This window comes from Psittacula echo, assembly GCF_963264785.1.
Source record: "Psittacula echo genome assembly, chromosome: 3".
Taxonomy (NCBI): domain Eukaryota; kingdom Metazoa; phylum Chordata; class Aves; order Psittaciformes; family Psittacidae; genus Psittacula; species Psittacula echo.
Genome location: NC_137736.1, coordinates 15,223,155 through 15,248,431, shown reverse-complemented (window position 1 = coordinate 15,248,431; position 25,277 = coordinate 15,223,155). Strand labels below are relative to the sequence as shown.

At 37.1% G+C, this 25,277-nt stretch overlaps 1 protein-coding gene across 1 annotated transcript in view; it reads left to right on the top strand.

Annotated features, from left to right (window-relative positions):
• Positions 1 to 25,277, top strand: part of GBE1 (1,4-alpha-glucan branching enzyme 1) — a 122,934-nt gene that overhangs the window by 56,054 nt on the left and 41,603 nt on the right. The window contains exons 5-7 of the mRNA XM_080613102.1: positions 1,680 to 1,815; positions 4,139 to 4,229; positions 4,929 to 5,138. Of these exons, the coding sequence (XP_080469228.1) occupies positions 1,680 to 1,815; positions 4,139 to 4,229; positions 4,929 to 5,138 (437 nt within the window). The remainder of the gene's footprint in view (positions 1 to 1,679; positions 1,816 to 4,138; positions 4,230 to 4,928; positions 5,139 to 25,277) is intronic.

Genomic DNA, 25,277 nt, shown 5'->3' with positions numbered 1-25,277 from the left:
TCCCCCCCCACACTCCCCAGAGGGATGGGGAGGAGAATCGAAAGAATGTAACTCCCACGGGTTGAGATAAAAACAGTCCAGTAACTAAGGTATAACACAAATCACTGCTGCTGCCACCAATAATAATAATGATAAGGGAAATAACAAGGGAAGAGAATATGATACCGCTCGCCGGAAAAGAGAGCCGGACCGAAAAGAGAACGTGCCCTTCCGGGTAGCTCCCAGTTACATCCCCTGGCATGACGTGCTGTGGTATGGAATACCTCTTTGGCTAGTTTGGGTCAGGTGTCCTGTCCCTGCTTCCTCCCGGCCCCTCCTCCTCCCTGGCAGAGCATGAGACTCACAAAGTCCTTGGTCAGTCTAAACATCAGTGTTATCAGCTTTGTTCCCAGGCCAAAAGTCAAAAACACAGTGCTGCAACAGCTACTAAGAAGGAGAAAAACTGACTGCTACTGCTGAACCCAGGACATTCTCATAGACTGCTATAAAGCTGGAACTTTTCACATGATATATGAAAAATATCCTAGGAGAACATTCAGAAACTGCAGACTGCCTACTTTTTTGATGTTTTTTCTAAAAAGTGGTATGCAGTGCTCCGTATTAGAGGTGCTGTAATCTCCATTTTGAGTTAAATTTTAGAACCTACCTCAAATTATGAAGCATCTGCTTGACAAAGAAAGAGTAACTCACATGGAAAAGCTCTTAAAATCATGATTGCAGTAACTTTCTTATGTAAGTGTATAGTTCATATGAGTTTAATGATGCTCTATAGACACCTGTATCCTCTGTAAGAGAAGAAATGGCAAGGTAATGGGAAATGCAGTGATCTATAATGGCCTAGAGTGAAAAGGAGGCAAGGACATCTCGGGTGTAGGCAATGCCTTGCTGAGATAAGTCAGAAAGAACATTGAAGTCTTTTTATGAGTAGGAGAGGTGCGCAGTTGAAGTAAACTACAGGGAACAAACCTCAACCAGAACTACTTCTTCTTCACATTGTCCTTTTAGTTTCTGTTCCATGTATGTGTTTTTACCGATTTTGTTCTAACTTTTCAAAATCAAGTGTAAGCTCTTGTTCAAGTGTAAGGAGGAGGTTTTGTGATGAGCTTCAGTGGCCTTTGTATTCTTTAAATATTTTTCACCATCTAGAAATACTGTGTAGTCACCTACAGACTTTGGATATGGTCTTGTTTTGTTTTATTTTTTATCCCAAGTAATTGGAACAGAGATGCTTTTGTGCTGTGGAACTGTGTTCTTTAGGACTAAAATATTTATAAGTTTTATTTGGAGAAGGCAGAGCTGCTCTGAGTACCTGCAGAAAGCAAGTATGCTTAAAAAAATAACCCGTCTGGCTATTGTTGACTTGTATTTTCAAGCAAGCTTTGTAGTTATTCAGAAGAACTTTTTAGCACAATGGATGCTCTAACTTTGTATACCTCAATGTAGTTTAAGAAGGGTAGAATAAAAGTGTTGAGTCATGAATGTCCAGTTTCTTGTTCGTGAAGAATGTTAATTTGAAGACACTTACTTTAACAGCTGAGAATGCTTAATTATTTGTAATGTTTGTGCTCATAGAAGAAAAAGAAAACAAACCTAAAATTGTTTTTCATCTCATGCAAATTATGATTGTGACAACACTTCCAAGCTGTTCCTGACAACAACTGTTTTATTTTGCCTTATAGCATAAGCATCCTTCCCCCAAGAGATTAAAAAGCCTAAGAATCTATGAATCTCATGTGGGGATTGCTTCCCCAGAAGGGAAAGTAGCTTCTTATAAAAATTTCACATACAATGTACTACCTAGGATAAAGGATCTTGGTAAGTAATAACAGACAACTTGCTTTTTATTTTTATTAGAAAATGTATTTGTCAAATGTCTATAGGTTTTTTGCGTTTTCAGATTACATGTACTATACAAATAGACTTTTAGGGTAACAAAAATTAAAAGCAAGTGAAATGTACAAAGAATAAACAAAGACAAAAATAGGATATGTGAATCTAAACCCATTACACAGATTTTTTAAGTAAAATGTGATTGCAAAAGGTTCGATAAATATTGCAGGGCAGTTTGCTTTTGGCATGGTTTGCTTTCAACTTGCAAAAGGACCCAATTTTTGGGAGATAGTCTTCAGAAAATCCTGTGTTCTTAATTGGTTCTACTAATGTAAATCTTGCTTCTAAGGAAAGACAAAGAACTATTCGGATAGAAAGGACTGTCCTTTCTGTTGGCTAGAATAAGTGAGCTGGATTTTTTTTATCCCTGAACAGTGCTATGAAGCATCAGAACATGGAAACTTTAAATGTGACAAACCCTCTTTTCTGAAAGAACTTCCAGTATATTGGAGGGGGTGTGTGAACCAGCTGGGATGATTATGTCAGGAAGCATAGGAAAGCTGTTTACCTCAGTTTCTAATCAGTGATTTTTTTTTATTTTTTTTATTTTTTCCTGTGGTGTTTTTACACTGTTTCTGTAATGGGCAATATTAGAACTTGCTGTGATGAAATATGTTTTGATACACTTAACTATAAAATAATTGTGACGTCCATAGCTGAGACCTCTGTGGATGGTAGTGGTGCTTATGTGTAGAATTGCTTATTTCTTATTAGAGTTCCTGAAGAAGTCATACCTTTACATGTTGAGTCAGTGTCTCATAAAATGTGTCTTTCCCGTTTAGTAAAGTTGAGCTTGCAGATGAGATGTAGTTTGCATGTCTGGAGGCCCTCAACAAAAAGTAGATCTGGATTCCGTGTTACATATCTGTGACTTCCCTCACTGCTGAAGAATTTCAGTGGTTCCAGGAGGTTAATAGATTTAACAAAACTATGAAAGCTTTCTGCTTTATGGACAGATTTTTCTCTGGGAAGGAGAAATTACATGAAAGGCTGATACACCACAAAAATAAAAGCAGTATCAAATTTAGGTAGGGTGTACAGAGATGATAGATAACGTTAATTATTATTTACGTGAAGTAAACACTAAGTTTCGGGTGTTTGTGTTTTTAAGATTCTTTTTTGGAATGTTTTACTCAAGCATAAAGACATAAGTATTTAAAAATGCTAAGATGTTAATAGTTGGTAGAAATATGTGCATGGCAAATAGCAAACTAAATAGCAAGCAAGTCAAATGAGATTAATTTGATACTATGTTGCTGTTTATATTTATAAAAATGCTGTAAATAACAGTAAGTGCAATGAGCCTGAATTATAAAATAACAATGAATTTGACAAATTGCTGAACTCATGCCAACTCTCTGCTAAGAACAACTTTTTTGTAGCTGTGAAATTGAAAACCAAAACTAGTAACAGTAAGAAAGAAACTGGTGTCTTACCTGGACTAAAGAATGAAGATTTTGGTTAAACTAAGAAAGAGGAGTGGTGGTGGTGGGAGTTTCGACAGAGACTGTAGATTAAACCTGAAGGTTATCTTTTGCTGATAGTCCTTGCTTGCTAGTTGTCAGGGGCTCTTACTGATATTAAACATAGCTTTAGTTAAGATGTGTGGGAAGTTCTGCGCCTTCACCATTAGCATGTTGGTTTCTCTTCAGATTTCCCTCTCTTAATACTGCACTGAACTCCTAGGTAATACATGAGGCAGCATGTCCCTGACACTCTTGTAGTAACTAGGTTCTTTGGTAAAATCGGAACAAAAAGACATGACTTTTTGTATTTTGTCTTTTCTGAAAGTCTCTTGTAAAGGGAGAATATAACCATTAAATTTGGAAAAAAGTGTTTCTGAAGTGGTAAAAAAAGATTGCGTAAGGTATAGGTAGCACATGTAGCCAGTGACTACCCCTACACCCTCTCACTGCAAGTAAAATGGAGATTCAGGACATGCAGATGGCATAGTTAAAATTCTGAGGTTATGTTAAGATTATATTTGAGTATTACTTACCGCTTTCTAAATCTGAGAGGTTCAGTACACCTAGCTATACGTAGATCATTTGACAAATCAACTGTTCCATTTGTATTGGAAGATCATGTAGTTATAAACTACTAATTTCTTCTTGAAAGAGACCAAGTTGTTAATCATTACAGTTGGAAGCAGCTAAAATGAGAGAAGACTGGAATGGATATGTTACAGATGTTGAATCCTCTTTTAACTATCCTTAAGGCAGGGGTTTGTTTTATTCTATTTCTATAGGATATAACTGTGTCCAGCTGATGGCTATTATGGAGCATGCATACTATGCCAGTTTTGGTTATCAGGTCACAAGCTTCTTCGCAGCATCAAGGTAGGTTTGCCATAGTGATCAGCTGTTCTGTGAAACACTTTGTATAGGATACAAAGAAAAAGGCTGTAACTTCAACTGTCCTAGCATATTCCAGCTAATCCACCTTCAGCAGTCTTTTATGCTCGGCTTTTGTGTTGCAGTCTTCTTGGCAGTAACAAGCACAATATATACGTCACTCTTATGATAAAACAGAACTGTACACTACTTGTTTGTGATAAACTTCATTAAAATCTTGCCTTTTTGTGTTCTGTGGGCACAGTAGCAGACAGTTCTTAGATTTGAGGCCTAGACTGAAAACGTGTTCAGGTAATTGTTAAGAAAATTATGATAAACCTTGAATGTTGTGATTTTTATATTAATATATAAATGCGTTCCTGTCCCTTAAGAATTAAGTGTCCAACATTAAATAAAAGCCTTAACTTTTATCAGCTATCCTTTGTGCTGTATTTGATGTATTAACAGATTAAAATGGAAGAATAAAACCTTGAAACTGTTTCTGCAAAGCATTGTGTGCATTCATGATGTAACTTTTATAACTAAAAATTGTTTATATACCAGGTTATAATAACTCTTACTTAAGAGGCTGAAAAAATAACCTGCATACAACTGGAAACTAGATGAGGAAGAACTGCTCACTTAGATGTTCAGCTTAAGTTCAGATTGAACCACTCATAATACGATACGTTTTCATGTTGGTAGCCGTTATGGAACTCCAGATGACCTGAAAGAAATGATCGACGTTGCTCACTCAATGGGCATCACCGTTCTGCTTGATGTCGTGCATAGCCATGCATCCAAAAACTCTGAAGATGGTCTCAACAAATTTGATGGTACAGATTCTTGTTTCTTCCATTCCGGTCCTAAAGGAACTCATCAGCTCTGGGACAGCAGGCTCTTTGACTATGCGAAGTAAGTAGAAAATGTCACTTCAGATGTGCTAGTTGTTACTGTTTCTTACCAGTTCTATTAAAACTACACTATTTGCCAAATTGGAAAAGTTATTTGGCTTGTTCAGTAGTTTCTATATGCTAAGTTAAATTCCTAACTTTGCTAAATACTTAAAACCTAACATAAAATAATAGCATTTAGGGTTGTTTTTTTTCTCTCGTATTCCATTTGCTTTGCCCCCCTTGAGATGCATGGTAATTTTGTTTGCCTTTCTTACCAACTACAAAGTTCTGGTTTAACCCTTTCAAGGTTACACTGGAGTGGTTTCTTTGGTGGCTTATGCCTCAGCTACTGTAGAGTTCTGGTCTCCTGTTAATTTCTTTGTAATGTTAGGTTTTGTGTGCTCTAAGTTCAACTTACTGGTTTTCCCCTGGCTTTTTTTCTCTCACTTGCACTGAATTGCCATTAACTGGATATGCTTATGTTGCAGATGTCCTTAAACCTTTGTATATTCATTTAGTTGCCAAAAAAGATTTGTCTTCTTGTACTCATAGGCTGTGTTCTTGAGGATGACAGTTTCATAGCTTATGGAGGTTGGAACTGTTTAAGAAGGTCACTATTGCAGAAGTAATATTACGTAGCATAGGTCAACTGTTTAATGGAAACTCTTGCACGGTAACTCACAATTCAATTAAACTGAGTGACCAATGTAATAAGTGAGTTACACACTGTTACTTAATAGGATGAGCTGCTCTTTATTACTTTTTATTTGAAACAATTTAACTGATGAATTAAGGGGGCTTTTTTGAATTGTGATTTTAATTATTATAACAAATGTATTTTAGCTTCCTATTAATCTGTAAGTTCGTCTTCAAATCAGTTGTTTCAGATCATCTTAAAGCTTTAATATAATAATGGTCTTTCACACTTTATTTCATTTTATGCTTATGTATGATCAACAAGTGTGTAGTACTAACTTCTCTAGTGAGAAAGTAAATTGCATGCAATTATGAACTTTTCTCTGTTCCAAGCAGAGACAGCTTCTTCCTGCTGGGAAGGAAAGCGGTGCATTGAGTGTTGTGGTAGGATTTTGTAAGTTAAACAGCACACTCCTTTCTAGGTAGTAAGGGCAATGTTAAGCATTTATTCAGAACTGAAGAACTTCCTACATGGGTCTGTTCAATCAGTGATCTGTGCTTGTACTTGTCTGGGAGGGACACTGCTGCATAATTACTTTTCATGCTATCTGATTGGAATAGATGCCAGACTGAATGCTGGAAAGGAGGAGTGGGAAGAGCTGTGAGGAAGAGAGAAGAGATTAGGAAATAGCGAAGACCAGAGAAATTGAATCTATGCTCCACTGATGAGTAAAAATAATGGGATTCCTCATACGTCTTTCCCTATCTCCTGCCCTCTAGTGAAATGCAGCAACAAATTTGGGTTTCCTTTTTCAAACTTTTGTGGAAATCTCTCTTTCTACTGCAAGCACGGGAAGTTGTGCAGTGAACTGGTTTTAGTCATTAAGGGCTTCTTTGGTCATGATATCTGAAACACTAAATATTCTGTGTGTGATTATAGACATAGTTTAAAGCTTAAAAATGTAACAGCCTTGTTTATTCTAAGATGTTCAGAAATGATTAAAAAATTACCTGTTTGTTTGGTTTTTTGTTTGTTGGTTTGGTGTTTTTTTTTTTCCCTTCTTTTCTTTTTTTTGTGTGTCCAGGTCCCAAACAAAATTGGGAAAGAATCAGAACTGACATTTCATTGAAGATTTTATCTTTTTAGGCTTGATTGACATAGCTGCTAGTTTCCATAGCAGTAAACAAGCAGCTCTAGTCTGAAAGAGGGGAGTATTAGAATCTGTGAGAGAGACTCGAGTTGCTTGCAGAAGTTCAAAGTTTGCTGAAAATAAATGATAGCAAACACAGTCTATTGAATGGTATACAGAGAAGCTTGCTTTCTGAGACAAATCTCTTCAGCTTGTGCAGCCTTCTCTCCTGTACAGTGCTTGTACTAAATCCCTTTATTTCTGTAGTGGGAGGAATTGTTAAATCTACAGGTACTTAAACATCAAATACAAAGAATGCTCAGTTTACTTCGGAATTGAGAGAAACTAATTCTCTGCCATGAAAGAGATTAAGAAACAATTGCTTTATCAGTGTAGTCTGCATGTTCTTTGAAAGCCAAGATGTAAGTAAATTTGTCTCACAGCATTTGCAAGATTATTCAGTTGTCTGGGAAGGGATCTATGAATACTTGCTATAACAGAAGGTGGCAAGATATCTCTATCCACACACACACACAAAAAAGGACTATATCCGTGGTGTATTTTGAGTACTGTATTTTTAATAATGTTTATGTAAGGAGAGAGTGGCTCCAAGAAAAGCAGTAGTACAACTGTTCCAGGGACAACCTGGATGTTGTATCTCGCGCCATAGTGCAACTTAAGAAGGTGAGGCATGTTTTGTATTACGGACTTTGAGACAACACATCATGAGCAGTAGAATTTTGTTGGTTTTGCCCATTGCTCATACAAGTGTTGTACAAACAGTGAACTTTCTGGTAAATATTAAAATCTTAAAAGTTATACTGTTCAAGGTGGTATCACAGGAGAATAAAACCTCAATTTCAGTGAAACGAGAATTTGGAGGTAAAATAACTGGATTGATAAAAAGATATTTTCTGTTTATCTTCTTTCAAGACAATTACTATAAACTCTGCTTTAAAGAAAGAGGAAAAACCCAATTCAGAAATAAGTTTCACTTTCATAACTTTGGCATAGTTTTCTATAATCTGGAACTGGGCAGTTTTTTTCCTCAAACTTCTTAATTTGCCAAGTCTTCCTCTCCTTCATGTACCTCACCTCCTGGTTGTGACCGTGCCCATCCTTCCTGTCCCCCTCTGCAGTCGGCTCAAACACACCCACAAAGCTGGAGTGAGCATTGCAGCTTATTTCAAGAATACTTTTAAAAAACAAACTTCTATATCCTTTCTCTTGTCTTTCCTATCCCTGAATTCATGAAAGGGAAATGCTGTAAGGTAAAAGGGATGCTCCAGACCTGTAGTCTAGCTGGCACTACCTGGTTAATTTTGTGGTAAAGTGCCCTGACTGTACTGTGATCCTGCTTAAGATAGCTCACTCAAAATGTATGTAAGCACATGTAAATAAGGATTCTGTTTGTAATTAATTTCCCACAGGTAGGTATAACAATTTTTCCTTCCTCAAATTGTATTCTAAGACTATTCAGCTGCCAAGTTCATTAGAAGTCATGCTGTAGACCCTGGAGACCAGGTGGGATCACAACTGGAGTGGTTGATTGTGTTTTGATTTAGATTCATTTCTCTACCATAGCAAATGTGTCTAACATAATAATTAGCCAAAACAATTTAAAAAGAATTGAGAACAAGATATCACCTAGCAAAGATAAGTTTGTTTTGCACTACATAATTAAAATCTGTAACTGATGCTGCCTTTCTAGGATTATTGAGATCCAAGAGTATTATTTTGATTTTTCAAGCTGTGTATTCCTCTTTTCTCATTAGGCTTTGTTAGATTCTGTGCTTTCTTGTTCCAGTTCCAAGAGGCAATAAGTAAACTGGTACATTTCTGTGAGCATTTATCAATAACAGTAGAAGTCAAACTTGAGGTTTTTAATACTGTGACACCATTTACCTGAGCACTTAGCCAAAACTTGAAGCTGTTGCTCTACTTAGGAGAAGACTTTGGCACAAAAGTCAGAGGCTGCTTTACCTTCCAGTTTTAATTATGAAATCCTGCTTCCTTGAATGCAGCAGTGTGATCAACAAAAGGTGACATTAGTTGTAAGGTTCTGGGGCCATCAAACATCCCTGGCATCTCTTCTGAGGCTTTTCTTGAGGCCCTGCCAGTGCGTTTTTTTTAGGGTGGATTTTATGTGTCCATGCTTTGGTGATTCTGTGGAGGCACCAAATCATAACTAGTGGGGATATTTTGGTCTGTCCACCTCCAGGTTTTGTCTTGTATGTATTTGTTGGTGATATTTTCTGTTTGGGAAATTAAAGCTTGTAAGTGTGGAAGAGAAAACGAAATTTATTTAACTAAGCCGTGTAATGGGAGAAATCTTTTCTTTAGTCTTTTCTTCCTCCTTCAGTTTTATGAAGTCTCAAGTGACGTCCATACCAGATGTGCTCTGAAATGCTATAGGTAGTGTTCAGAGTACAAGCACTGTGTGCCGCAAGCCACAACTTATATCAGGGCAACAAATGACATGCTGGTCATCTGCTGCCTAAGCAGATGTTCTCTCCCGCTTGGTCTTCCGAACTGTTGGTGGAGCAGCTGATTGTAGCTCAGTGTGCTACCTTTGTTTCAGTTTTCTTAAAGTGGGTTATAAACTGCTATAGTTCAGAAACTGCTTTTAGCCCTGCCATCAGTGCAACAGAAATTGGGGAACTGTCAGGTGCTGAAGCATGTGTTTCATTTTCTGCTTTAGATGGCCTATCTTCCAGTTTGCCCCTCCAGAGTGGTGTGGGTCACCTAAGGCCCATCTTCCCCATCCTGTTGTCCAGTGTCACATGAATATCTTGAGCGCTCTCTTGCGACTAAAATGTCACAGTACACCTATGTTAGGATGCTGAGGCGGTGGCCTTTTCTGCCACCCAGTGTTTAAATCCTGCAGAGATTTAATGTTGTACTATATGGGGGGAAAAAGGTCTGCTAATGTCAATACATAGTAATTCACTACTTTAGGATGTGACTTCTTAAAGGCAGGTTGATCTTCTAACATCCTCAGCAGCCCCTGTTAGGGTCAGTATTTATTTTTTCATTAAACAGCTGCTCTTCACCTGGATTTTTTTCCCCATTCTTCTGATTGCTAACTTTCCCAGTCCTTAGCTGCCACTGTTGTAATATATTAGTAGGTGGACTGAATCAGGAAAGATATCTTTAAGAGGTTAGTGTTTGTTTAATAGGGTACCTGTCTGGGGTCATAATTCCCTTAACATTGCTGTCCAAAGAATGTGTGTGTGTGGGTGCTTAAGTTGTTTGCAGTGTTGAACTCTTCTAAGTACCTGTGGAAGCAGAAACTTGTTGCCTTATGTGGGAGCTTTGCCACGGTTTATACCATTTTTCAGGAAGAAATGGACACACTGCTACTCTATAACACTTGCATATTTAGTATTTTAAATTGATATAACTTGATGCTTGAGCGCTGCGGTGTTAAAGATTATGATTCCTTGACTAATGCACTTAGGTTGGCACATCAGTATGAGTTGCAAAATGAAGATAACTTCCGTGTGGTCTTACTGTCCATCTCAGGGTTGTTTTATTCATGTGTGTTTTACAGAATGCTAAGAAGGTGTACTTGACTGCAAACTATTGCTTATTAGTTAACACCACACAAAGGATAGGTAGGATTTGAAAAATACTAGTACACTCATAGCTTCCAATAAGACACCTGAAGAGTCACTGTTGGCCAGGCAAACATTGGTCAGCTGGGAGAAAGAAGGCTGCCAAGACTTGTAACAGACCCTTGATTGGAGCTGGGTTACCCTCTTCAGACTGTGGTTTTCTTCTGGTTTTCTACCTTTCCATGTTTCTCCTTATGAGTCTTTGAGCTGGTAACAAACCTATCTCTGTCTGTAACTTAATCTTCCTTATTTGCATAGCTCAAATCTAAAGACTTTGCAGCTAAGCAGTTTGCTAAGCTGAGCAAACTCAACTAAGCGATTTCCTTAGAGGTTAAAGCTATACAGGTTTTTGGACACAGCTGATCCCCCCATCAGGAGGGAAGGGAGAGGAAAATGCAGCAAGGGAAAATTACCAAAGAATTAATGCATTGTACACAAAGCAGTTGACTTCCTAGTTCTGTTCTCATCTGCAGCTTCTGAGGATTTAGTCAAGTACAGGTGGTATTCTTGCAACTCCATTTATGCAGTAGTAATGACATCCAGTGGCATCTCATGTTTGTCACAGATATATATTTGTTGGGGAGATAGATACCTTGGCAATAATTCCAGGTAGATTAAAGGTAATGCAGTGATAGTTGTCAGTGAGCTAGATTCTCCTTCATTAGACTTTTTGAATCTTGTTGACTCTATGGTAATTACAGCAGCAGCAGGGATGTAAGTTGTTTCATGATGTAAAACCTTCACCTATGCTGATTTTAATGAATATCCTGTCAGTCTCCCTTCACTAAATTATTTTAGAAAGCTCTGTATTTAGAGATCCCCATAATATTAATTGGAATTATTGGATTTGGCTGCCAAAAATTGAGGGTTTTTAATGACTATTGAATGAAAGCGCTGGTTGTGATGTAATAGTGAGATGATGGTTTTTTTATGTTCTTAGCCGTCTGCTTCAAATAGACTGGACACTGAGGGAGACTGTAAAGGCACAAAAGTACTTTATAAAATGTTAAAGTTTGAGACTTTCAATGTCTGTGAAAATCCTTGTTTCTTGTTTTTTTCTCTCCTCTTTTTAGTAATCATTGTGGCTGTTAGCAAGTAAGCACTTCTGAGAATGGGGACACTGCGGTGAATTGCCTTTCTTGAAGGGAATGAATACTGGAAGCATTGAGAGAAAAGATGATATATTGGAACTTACTGCAATATAATCAGAATGACTAAAATAATAGCAGTGCAAAAAAAGTCATGTATTATGGATGCAACTTTATAGTAGATGCAGTCTAGGCCTGTTGTGGAATTTTTTTATTTTGTTAATTAAGTGTTCATCTAGAAGGTTGTTTTCTTGCACTGTGCTTAGGTTGGTATAATAGACGGTGTGGCTTTAAATCCACAGATACTCTGAAACTCAGAGCTTCAGGTACATCCTGGTTTTGGCTGGGGTAGAGTTCTCAGTAGCTGGTGCAGTGCTGTGTTTTGGCTGTAGTCTGGCAACAATGCTGATAACACACCAATGTTTTAGTTGTTGCTTGGTAGCACGCACCCTAATGAGTAGAATGGGAAGGGGTGTGTGTATGCTGAGTTACTGGCTAGGGTTAAGCCACAGCTGTGTAAGAATGTGTAACACTCTTTTTGAAGTGTCCAGTTTCCCATATTAACCTCCAACATGGCAATCACAGCTTTGTGTGAAGCTTCTACAATTTAGCTGCACAAAAAGTGGTATTATAATAAAGCAGTAGATTTACATGTGAATAAAAGGCACAGAATAAAAATGCGGCCAATTGTTCTAAATTTTGTCAAGTAGCATATTTTGAAATACAGAGCTCACTGCTTGTAGCCAATTAAATTCAGTCATATCTTGAGTAGATGCAGTCACTCTTACCTGAAGCTGATTATGTTATTTCAATAGAGATCTAAAATCAGAAGAGATTCATCACACTGTAGGGAATTAATTCTCATCAGTCGAAAGGTAATAATAATCTTGCGTTTAGTACTCCACACTTAAATTGACAACTTTCACAGCATTCTTACAGGAGGTTATACAAGCAGTATCTGTTGTGAGTAGAAGATTGTGGAGAAAGGGTTTTAAAGAAACTTTACAAATGAAATGGGGAATGTTGACTTTCTGTTAATAGGGTTTCATCTGAAGAAGTTCTAGGTTGGAAGAAAAGTAGGCATCGTACTGCTTATTACAGGGAAGGAAGATGGGATCATTTACACAAGTGTAGGTTTGGAGTTTTTTCTGATTCTACTGTGTATGTGTTGTATAATATACAGATCCACTTGAAATCTGTGTTTGGAAAGCTCATTGTAGAGAGAAGAAAATTGATAACAACAGGAAACAAAATAACTAACAGCCATACCTACAAATTAGAAAACAATAGACTATCAAAATCCTTTATGCATTTCCAGAAGCAAGTAGCATACTTATGGCCAGCAGATCAGAAATTATTTGCAAATAATCGTATTAATCTGTTATATTACTTTCAGTTTTGAAAGAGATGCCATGTTTTCTTGAGTAATGTCACTTCATGGACTAGCATAAAGACTGAGTTCATGTCCATAGAAGTTGGTTGAAACTGGAGAAGGAAGTCAATACATTTAACAGAGCAGGCCAGCCTGCTGCTTTGGATGGTAGCTGTCTCTGCCCTACCAAATTGCTTCCTAGCTGTAGCCATTGGCTAAGATGTGATTTGGAATGGCACTGTGTTGGTGAACCTGCATTAAAATTCAGGGAGGATCTGTAGGACTCACTCAGCTTTATCTGGATGTTCTCTTTAGGGTTATTTAAGTGCCAGAATTACTTTGACTTTGAAACTGATGAGTTATTGAGATAAATTTCATTTGAGTTCTTGCAGAATTATTGGTGCAATTTTAATGAAGATACAGAAACTGGTTCTACAGTGGTCACATTATAATAGTAATGGATGGATTTGGTGTAGCTTTTGATGAGTTTTCTTCTAGGTTCTGTTCTGACTGATACAGGACAAGTCTGAAGAACTGAAATAGAGTATCCTGTCAAATATGTGTTAATGAATAAGGAAAACATTATATGAACAGCTTTATCCTGAGAGCAAAGCAAATTGTTCTAAACCAGGTTTAGAAAAAGAGTTCAACTTTTTTATTTTGAAAAAGCATATTACACTAAACTTGCTTGGTTGTCTTTTTTCCCATGCATTTGTTTTGGTCAGTGTCCTGAGTTCAGCTGCAACAGTTATTTTTCTCCTTCTTAGTGGCTGGTGCAGTGCTGCGTTTTCGCAGTCTGAGAGCAGTGGGCTTAAACCACAACAGTCGGTTCCTTGTAAAAGAGGTGGCTTCATAGAATTCTGTGTAGGTTGCCATGAGAACTGCAGTCAAAACATCTGTTCGTCCTGGCTCCTCCCTGTATCTTCTCTTTAACAAAGAGGCTGACTCTTTACCTTATATTTTTATATATGTATATTGCAGTTCCTTGTAATCTCCTGAGAATTGTTATGAAGTTTAGAAACAAATTCATCACCACAGAGATAATCATTATTAGTTTAGATAGTTGACACAAAAGTTTTTTCTAAGTAGTTCTACACAATTGATTTAGTTTGGAATGAGGGAAGTAAGTGTACAAGTTATACTCTGTAGACCTTACTGTTCTTGTTTTCTTCAATTTAATTATTGTTCAGTAAGTCCTGTCAAATGTAGTTATAAGGATAGCTGCATATGAACAGATAAGCACAAGAATGAAAAAGCACATCCGTATACTAAGTCATTGCTATGTACTGTCATAATTTTCTTCTGTAGGAGACATCTCAATCTGTTCAAGGGAAGAGCTGAGAATAAAGTTTTCTGGAGAAATGTTAAGTAAAAGTATGGGGGGTTGTATGTATGTATAATTAGTCATTGCAAGTAAGGTTATGGGGAAAAACATAAGTTTTTGTTTCATTTATTATGACAACACATTAGAATGGTAAATAATTAGAAAAAAATAATAATAGAATTGTTCATGCAAAAGAAACTTTTATAGACTTCATTATTTCGTGTACCAAGGTTGTCTAAAAGAATGACCTTTTGCAGTTCTAAAAGTAGTCACAGCTATGAGCCAAAACTAATTCTTATTCTGAATTATGTAATTTAGAATTGATGGATTTCTTTTTTTAAGTTATTTAGTTTGAAACAGATTAAGCTTGGGCATTCAGGAGCAAGCGCTTAAAGTTTGTGTTTAAATTAAGGAAATAAATAGCATAAGTTTGCAAATTGCCAGATGTACAGATGGCCTTATGGAGAACAAGGATAGGTAAAATTGCTCTTTTGTTGTTGAAATTTAGCTCTTGGCATTAGATTCCCTTAATACTTCCTATATTCAAAGGATTGGTGAATCTGAGTAATCAGAGTCAGCCAAACACTGAGAGATTTCCACTGCTTTTTCTCCCCTGTCATTGGGTTTGAATGTTTAGTGTTCGTTTCTCTAGATCTTAGGTTTTTTTCACTCCCCTGTAATCTGAAATCCTGTATTTCTCTTCCTGCAAAATGGAAATAAATATTTAAGGCAAAGCATATGTAGTAGTTGGGGCTTATGACCATTCTGGGGTTAATGCTTAAACCCCAAAGATTATTTACAAAGGGAATGTGTGGAGAAGAAACAGGAAGTCAACTACAAAACACTAAAGCTTGCATTACTGATGTTTTTGGGCTTCCTTTGCCACCACCTTTCTGGATGAGGGCTTTGGAAAAGATGAAAATCTACTTTGACTGTGCTATAAGAAATTCCATGGTGATTTTTTTTGTCATTGGGTTAAATGTGAAGGAAACTGAAAGTCTATCAGGAAATAGATAAATGGCAACAACATTAAGCTGAATGTTATTTCTGATGCCTATCCAATGTTGGTTAGCAAAGCTAGTGACTTACAGAAAGTAGTAAGATAAAGCATTCTTATAAACTAATCAAGTGTGTACTGGAAAGAATGAATGTTCTGCAGGTTGCATCTGCGCTTCCTTTTAGCACAGGACCGTTATCCAGATTTGGAAAAACGGGAAAGATTGTTTAGAAAGAATGGCTTCACCAAGTGCAGGGTATGAGCAACTTGTTTGCCTGTGTGATGAACTCTCAATATACAGGATGGCAAACTTGTTTTAAAGTATTGCAGAGAATCTTAGCTTTATCTTTATTTGTGTTTTATCCTGGCCTTGACAACAAAATTTGTTTTCCACAAGGTTATGAGGTTTTGACTTCAGACTTGCATTTTTATTAGAAGTTGCCATCATTCTGCTACCTTTTAAGCCAGAATCAGTAATAGTTGCACTGAAATATGGTCTGAAATAGGAGATATCTGTAGTAGGAACAGTTGCTTTAATTTTAGTTGAAAATCATGGCATTTCATGGAAAAACCTTGCTGCTAAGAATAAATACATATTTCCAGAGTATTAATTATACTTGTAGATTAATACAACCAAATGGAGATCAGTAACGAGTGGAATCTGTCAGGGTTCCATATTGGGACTGGTACCCTTTAATATCTGTATTAATGACAGTGGGATTTGAGTGCACCCTCAACAAGTTTGCAGATGTCACCAGACTGAGTGGTGCAGTTGATTCAGTTGAGAAAAGGGATGCCATCCAGAAGGACCTTGACAAGGCTGAGGTAGTATGCCCATGTGAACCTCAGCAGGTTCAACAAGGCCAAGTTGCAAGGCCCTGCACCTGGTTTGGGGCAATCCCCGGTATCAGCACAGGCTGGGGAATGAACTGAGTGCAGCCCCATGGAGAAAGACTTGGGAACAGTACTGGTGGATGAAAAATTGGACAGGAACTAGGTATGTGCACTTGCAGCCTAGGAAGCCAATCATATCCTGGACTGTGTAGAAAGAAATATGGACAGCAGGTTGGGGTAGGCGATTTCCATCCATCTGCTCCGCTCTTGTGATACCCCACCTGGAGTACTTCATCCAGTTCTGAGGTCCCCAGCACAAGACAGACATGGACTTGTTAGAGTGGGTCCAGAGGAGGGCCACAAAAAATGATCAGAGGGATGGAACAACTCTCCTATGAAGAAAGACTGAGGAAGCTGGGGTTGTTTAGCCTGGAGGAAGCACTGGTGAGACCTTGTTGTGGCCTTTCAGCATTTAAAGGGGCTTATGAGGAAGGCGGACCTTAGATAACAAGGTAAGTGGCAGGATAAAGGGCAGTGGTTTTAAACTGAAATAGGGTAGATTAAGGTTGGACAAAACTTAAGAAAATTTTAATTTTTTAATTTAATAAGACGCTGGCATAGGGTGCCCAAAAGAGTTGCAGATGCCCCATCTCCGGCAGTGTTCAAGGCCAGGTTGATCAGGGCTTTGAACAGCTTGCTCTAGTGGACGGTGTCCCTGAACTTCAACCCAAACCATTCTGTGGTTCCATTAATGATATACAAGTAATCGGATATTTTTCAGCAATGTAAGTTGATTTTTAAAATGCCATCAAAAGATGCTTTTGCCTTGACTTGAGAGCTTCCACTTTGACTTGAAAATGTAAATACAGTGCTCAAAGCTTTTTGGGGTCTGGAGGAGTGTTTTGTTTTCAAACAGTTCTCCAAATAATCTGTAGACAGTAGTATATACTTTTTATAATTTATATCTAAGGACACTGATTATTCTAGTTCTGAGTGTTTTCGACATACCATCTGAAGTGGGACTACAACAGAATATATTTTGGCACAGTATCTTTCCTGCATGTCTTTGGTGGAACTTGCAAACTTGGTGGCTGTAGAAAGACAGTGGGTATGTTAAAACATGTTCAGATTGTTAAAGGTTTTAAAATATGTGCTTAATTCTTATAAAATAGAATCGTAAATAAAACAAAGTATAGCTCTGAATTGATAGAAAAATTACATTGTAGCTATTTTGCCATTCCAAGTAATAATCTTGCTATGTGTTATATACTAAACAAAGTTACTGTAACAATATATTATAAATGTGCTTATTGTTCCTGTATTAATCTTCATGAAGTGCAAATTATATAGCTGAAACAACAGCATATAGTAGGAAATTGAGATAAAAATGTGTCTTTGAATACAAACCTGTGTTCAGTTCTCTTACATGAAAAGGCATTTATGAAACATAAAAAGTAGTACATTTACAAGTTCTCAACTGTATTTGGCATAGCGTAAGGTAACCTAGTATCTTTCTTTAATTACGTTCCTGATGAACATAACTTTGAGCAGTGCAACAAATTGAGAAATACTGTACCGTGCTTAAGAATGGGTTCCTATTTAATATGAACCCTGTACTTCAGATCATCTGTGCTGTTCTGTGCAAATGGAACAGCTTTGCATTTTGTGCTTGCTGAAAGATAATAGGGACTGATGCATGTGTAAATTGGTTTTGCCAGATGACTGCTTACCTCTGCAGGCATTTTCTGAATCTTGTGCTAGGGATCGTATAAGGCAGTCCTTCAGTCTCTGAGCCTTCCACCGGAAATCTCCTTTTTCTGTGAAGGTAGTGGTTCCTTGTACAAAGTTTTCTGCCCTTCATGCTGATGTCTGTCATTCAACTGAGCAGTCCTGTCCCATGGTTCCAAAAAGAACATTCTGGACTGTATCCAGAGCAATTGTTTATGCTGACTGTAAACTCTGGAAGTGTGAGAGGAAAGTTCAGGATAAAGGTCTGTTTAAGATTGTGAGTCACCTGATATGTAATGGTTTGTTGGCTGTTTCTACCCTACATTTAGACTTACTTTGAAAGCACCCCCAGTGTTGAACAGGGCTCTGAAAGTTTGAGAGATCAGTTCAATTACTGAAGTAATGAATTGCATTAAATTGCATGAAGAATCCTGACAGTACATTTTAAAAGTGGGATTTAGTTGCATGTCATAGAACAATAAATGATGTTTGTTAATTTGCAGGGTTGATTATGTGACTAAAGAAGTGTAATGTTTGCCAATAAGTTTATTTTGGGAGAAAAGAAGTTTAAATGTTCTCAAAAATTTTTATTTTATTAGTGTCTAATGCACTTTGGTAGAGCATGAGTGGTACGAGTGCTGATGTTATCCAGATCGGAGCTGGAACCCATGTAGGCTTTGTCAGCACTTTAAAGGGTTTTGTAACTTTATTTTTGAGACATTCTCCATGTTTAAAATGTGTGTCCTGAAGGCTCTGTTAAAACTGCAGGTAATTGTCTTCAGTGCTCAGATTTCTTTTGTATTTACTTAAGGAAGCCCTCTGAGCAAAAAGCATCAAGAATATTAAAGTTCATTACAATAAGTACCTATCTGCTTTGCCTCCAGGGATGTTCTTATATTCATATTTTGCAGGACATAACCTTTACTGAATAATACTTGAATTATTGCTTCCATTTTTATGGCAAATAACTGAATGCTTTATTTCATAGTATTTCATTTACTGGGTGTAGATAGGACTAGGCTGAAAGAGTTTTAAGTCTAGAGCACTGCTACTTACTATTGTCCATAATTTGTTTGAGGAGAAAATTTATCTTTTGTGCAAATTTGATTTCAGTAAAATCATGTGAATATATTATGAATATATTTGCTTTCATTAAAGACGTGTGAATAAACATGTTTAATTCATTGGCAAAATTAAGTAGAGCTAATTGAATCTTTCCAAAACATTGACTGAATATCTGAACACTTGAAAACTGGGGAATTCAGAGAAGATGACAACTTTCTGACCCATGCAGCCGAATGTTGCCTTTTCAGAGTTGAGCTCAGGTCTGATACGCACCAAGGAAAACTTCACTTTTTGTGTGCAAGCCTTCTTAACAGTTTTCAGATAGCTCTAACTTATTTGGTGTGTGCTTGTGCCTCTGGATACACTAGGTATAGCTTCGCTGATCTGGAATTAGATGGGCAGACAATCAGTGTTCAGTGTTTGCAGTGGGGTTCATACAGTGCATGACTGGGGATGTTCCTATTTGCGTTCACTAGCGCTTGAGAGGAACTGGCTGCTAAGGACACACAGCAATGTGTCCCTGAGGCCAGTCATAGTGACTTTAGGAGAACCAGCAAGGAGAAATAGTTACCCTCCATCTTCCCACTTCCCCCTAGAAAATATTAGACTGTTTATCACCATTTACCTAGCACAGGAAGCTCCTGAAGGACCTTACTGTATAGTGCTGCTTTGCACCAACAGATGAAGTAGAATTTTGAAAGCAAAAAAAATTTATTTTGGGGGAATTTTAGAACAACTGCTTGTATTTGAATAAAGGATATGCCCATTTCTAAGAAATAATTTTCCTGAAGTATTTAGTGAATATGAATCCAGTCTAATAAATGCATATTGCTATTATATTGTTTACAGCATAGTGAGTGAAAGTGTGTTTTCGCCCTGCATAACACTGGACTTCAGGGGATCGGAATTAATGCATCCAGAAGGGGTATTGTGTGGCATGGCACTTTAGAATTGCAATTTTAACTAGAATGGAAAATCCTCTTAATCTTCAAAGCTGCTGCTGTTGCGTAGTCTTAAAAAAATTAAAAGCTATAGTTAAATATTTTAACTACAATTAAATTAGGAATTCTTTGTTATTTTATTTTTATTTATTAGTATTTAGAATTTTAGTACTTTGTATTTATTCACTATTCATTCTCAGAATATCGATGATTATCGGTTGTCACAAAATACATGCTATAATAACCAGTATTCTGCTTATTACAGTTTTTTAAATAGGAAAGTGTGTGTGTATATATATTTTTGTAAGTTGCTTCTGCAGAATTGGAGCTTTGCCCATGAAAAGGGCACTATAGAAATAATTGGGCACCACAGAAATGATCGTGCAGTCCTATATGCAGCTAATATACCAGTATTAACTTTTATGTTAACTGATAGAAACCGGTGTCATTTAGTATGGGAAAGGACTTGAGATCTTCACTGAACAAATGCTTCTGAATTTGGAAATACTCCTTCTTTCACTTTAACTGCTCATGAGTTGTTCTGTATACTGCTTTAATAATTAAGGACCTTTTTCCTGAAGGTTGGCCTTGAAATTCTGCAATACTTCTGAGCTTTTCCATTTTAATTCACAGAATAGGATGTTAATGCTTAAGCAAAGATGTATTCTGCAGTGAGTATTGATAAAAGTATCCATAATTTTTAACTGTTACAGGAAACTTCTAGTCTGTCAGTGGACTTTTAACAAGTCACATCCACTTTGCTTGGCATTTTTCAACTCACTGTGACAAGGTAAATTAAGAATGATGTATCTTCCTGTAGCTCTTTAAGTCCTTGAGGGCTGGTTAGTTTGATGGGGTTTTTTTCATTATCTCTTTGGGTAGCAAAACCTTCCGTAGGGCGATGGTGTTGGCTGTGAATTCAGGACAGTGTTACAGCAGTGTTTCTCAATCACAAGGTCATACTGAGACCCCATCGTAATTACTGATCTAGTGTTTCAGACTTTCATTATAAGGACTGCATTCCCTTTTTGCCTCAGGGTAGACTGTGTACCTCAGTTTAGAACACTTGCTGTGTTCTGGTGCAGCCTCTGCTCTTTGAGATTTAGTAAGAGGGAGATTGTCTAGGACAGATGCAACTGGTTAATGTTTGGCAAGTCAGGCAACTTAGCACTGCTTCGGGGGAATGTTGTCCCTGTACCTCCTGAGGTTAAGATTTGGTATGCTTTCAAATGTCTGCCTCTTAGTACTCAGCTTTGCTTATCTTTCCTGATTTTAGATGTGTGGTGTTCGTCCTTATTAATTTACTTCCTTATAGTTCAGATTCTTTCATGTGTTCTTAATGTAGATCTTTCTTCCCTTACTGATGTCAGAGTACTGTTTGCTCATGCATGAGCCTGAGCAGGCAAATAATTTTAAAGCTTTTATTGCATAGCAGTTATGATTTCTCAAAGCCTTTTATCCGTCTGCAGTGACCTGTGTGCTTTCTTTTTCAGTAGTGGGTCCTCTTTGTTCCATGGTTGGGTCCTGAGAGTTTGCAATGTCAGTCAGGTTTTCTCAAGTGAGGACTTTTCCTTAGCTGTAAAGGGAGTTAGCCACAAAGTTTTTAGCATAAGCTGTCTAATTGTTGATTGAAACTTTCTTAATGTTTTCACTGCCATCCTGAACCTTGAAGAAAGATAAAACTTGGGGATCTGTAATGCACTGTTATTTGTATTATTTAATGCTTTTTCATTCAAAACGTCATTTAAAGGCTAAAGCTGCTTTGTAGACCAAGGATTGAAGGTTAAAAGTCTTTTCGTTTGGCACTGTCAACATCTTTGCTGCTTCTCAGTATGTAAGTTATCTACTTTCAGTGTTATGAATTCTATATAGGTAGCAAAGCAAACATAATCTAATCAAGTGAAACAGAAAAGTCATGGTGTGGATACATTTCTCTTTAAAACAAACAAAACCTCACAATGCAGAGAACAGAGGTAAAGTGATAAGCAGTTGATTGTAAGCAGTAAGTGGGGAAGAAGACAGTGGGGTGGTAATTAAGATATTTGATAAATTTGAGAAAAAAGCTCAAGGAACTAGATCTAAGGCTAATATTTATTTTAAATTCAGAGGCTTCAGTGAAAAAGAAACAAACTGTTTCTGTATCCTTGATATGGCTGAAAGAGATCCAGAGATATTTGGTGATCCAAGCACCCTGTTAAGGAAGTCTTGAGCCAGTAGCAGTGGGACTCTGAGAACTGGGAACTATCCCCATTAGCTCACCCAAGAAAATGTAGTTATGAGTAACATCTTTCCAAGATTTGGATGTAAAGATCTACTGCTATTGCCAGTTTTAATTTCAAGCCTTATTCATGTACAAGATTGTGATGCAGAGCAAGAGGGCTTAAAACTTACGCATCTAGCTTGGAAGTTCCCTCTTGGCCCCCAGATCACCTTTACAGTGCAGTGATTTGAACTGCTTAACAAAAGGGATCATGACCACGTGGGTTGTCTTTTAGGTCAGTTGTTTATGGTGGGGGTGTTAGAAAAACAATTTAAGTCATATTAATTTATTTTAATTATATCCAAAATACTTTGGCATTGTAAAGAAAAATTCAAGAACACTGCAATAATGTTGCAGCCATTCTGAAAACTTTTACCAGCTAAATTCTCCTGCAACTGAAGCTGGAGAGGACTCTGTCCTCAGGAATTTGTCTGTAATCTGTTTGTTTTACAATAATGTTAAATATTCAGTGTATGCTAAACTGAAAGCTTGAGTCTCCTGTAATGTAACTTCTCATTTACTGATATCTACTAATGAGCATAATTTGTTTTCAGAATAAGCTTTCTCCTTAAAATGTATTTTGTGACCAAATGTTAACATTGATATTGCTGAAATAGGACACATCGTTTCTTTTCTGGCTGTGTAGGATGCATTCATGCAGTGCGCATTCCAAAATGCTAGGTCCAGAAAAAGTAGCACTCTACATCAAGGCAGGGAAAAAAGGTTGATTCACTGCTTCTGTCTTTTCTTGGGATTGATACAAGAAAAGTTGCTGCAGATCCTTTCTGCTCCCAGATTATCATATGCCCCAGAAAGATAGCTCTTTTTTTGTTTGTTGCCTGTAAAGTTCATTTTACAGGCATAATGCAGCTTGGATCACCAAGCAAAAGCTCTTTTGGTCTCTTAATGACTGTCTGACTTTCTGTTGACTGATAGAGATGTGTATGTTCCCATAGAATGGCATTTGGTATAATTAGGAGTGTGGGTATTGAAAGCAGTCTAGCAGTCTCATTCAGGATTGTCCCTTGGCTAAAAAGTGGGCACCTACTGCACTGCTTTAGCTTTTCAGTCCCTTATGGCTAGAGGTGGCTTTGAGTCTTGGCAATGATATTACCTAGAAGAAGAGAGGAATTACTTCTCTGTGTAAGTAAAGGAGGTTGCAGTACAGAGAGTTTATTCTTTTTGTTGTTTTCCAAACAGGGTAAGACTGATTACCTTTTTGTATCACTGTTCAAAGGGCAGCTAAATAATAGGCAAACTGGTCTATGGTGGTTAACAGTGGTGAAAAAAAGCAAACAAAACCATGTCTGTGTTAGATATGGATGTTAAGTTCATAACGTAACTTGTACCAGATTCACTGAAAGTTGAAGTTATCAGGTTGAGCACCAGTTTCTTTGTTCAGCAGTGTTCAGCAATCCATTGGTGGCGTTTAAGTCAGATGTTGAAATGTTTGGGGATAACGTGAAATATAACATCTTAGCAATTCAGTGCTACTGTGTGTTAATTAAACAGAATTGAAAACAGGTAAATCATCATAGATAAGGTCAGCAGTTCCACTCATTTGCTATAGTACATAATAATAAATGCAGGTCCTTATGATGAACATTGATATGGTTCAAGAATTGCAGCTTCAAATTGCTTTAGGTACAGCCAATATTATTATTTAGCCCATAGTGACAAAAGTAACTGGTTTAAATGCATTACATGCTCACATCTAAGTATTTTGCATTCATCATGGGTTGGATTTTAGAATTCTTACGGTAAATTATTATTTTGCTTTTTTTATTAGCGCAGGAGGGAAAAAAGTAAATAATGAGTATTAGTTAGAAGCGATTCAGATTTTCTGCTGACCTAGTATCGGAAAGTTGTTAAATTTCTCATCACCTTGTGAAACCAGCTCATCTGGCTAGAAGTGCTCATTTCACTTCTTCAAATGAGAAATCTCTTGTTAATGTGAAAGTCCCAAGGGGGACAGTTGGCCCCAAAGGGGAGAAATAACAGCAAGACTTCTGTGCAAAGACCTCTTGTTTTGAACAATGTCTGAGTGAATTCTGATTTACTTAAAATTCTTACAGTGTAAGTCACTCTGTTCCTTCATGATAATACAGCATATATTTTTCCTCTCTTAGATCATTCATGCAGTGAAAGAGCTTTCTCAATTTTATGCTATGCAAAAATGTGAGAGAATGTTAGGATATAATTTAAGATATGGCTTTTGCCCGAAAGAAATTACGTTCTTAATGAATGCTATCCTGTTTCCATGTCTGTCTGCAAAACTATAAGAATATACTTCTTTTAGAAATCTTCCTGAATTATTGCTCCTAGGGTGGATGTATTTCAGTTACGCTGTGATTTTTGGCTTCTACTGGCATGCTGCAAAGTTGTTTTTTGCTTTTTTGTTTGTTGCTTCTGTCAACTTCTATTTCTAATGCTGCTGCTTCTGTAAACAAATTGGGTTGGATGAAATCATGACCCTCTGTAAGGTTTGTGTGATTTGCATGTTTCAAAACAACTGTTATGCTGGCTTGTGTGTCAGAACTGTGGAGTTCTCTCTCTAAAAGTCAATGTGTTTGCTAGTTGACATCCTTAGAAATTATACTAAACCTGAATTTTACCAAGTTTAGAGTCAGAATTAATATGTTTGTTTATTGATTTATTTACAATCTTCTCTCCCATGTGCAATCAGATGGTTGGAAAACATCTGCTGCTCCTACTCAGGTTTTTGATCTCATCAATTTGCTAACTGATCTTTTGGTTCAACAAATTCATCTTGTTTGTTCGTCTCTGTCCTTGCTTTTTCATGTAAAAGTCATTACAATTTATTTTCATGCTGGTCCTCCATCTTTTTCCAAAGATCAGTCTTCAGTGCCAAGAATGGTAGAAAAAATTACATTTGTTACCCATTTTGAGACTTCTGTGTGTGTTTTACAAATGCACAAATCCTCTTCACTATCTTAAGAATTTTAAGGTTAGGATGTCAAGTATCCTGTAATGATGAGAAATATCTTTTAAGTTTGGCTGGGGCTTGTAGCAATTAATCTATGCTTTGCATGTTCATTGTCTTAATTGTGTGAGACAGGAGTTTTATTGCAATACAGCTGCTGCTTTGACTTCACTCACAGTGTTTAGCTTGCAGCAAATAGCTTTCTGAAAGTTTGATGATGAA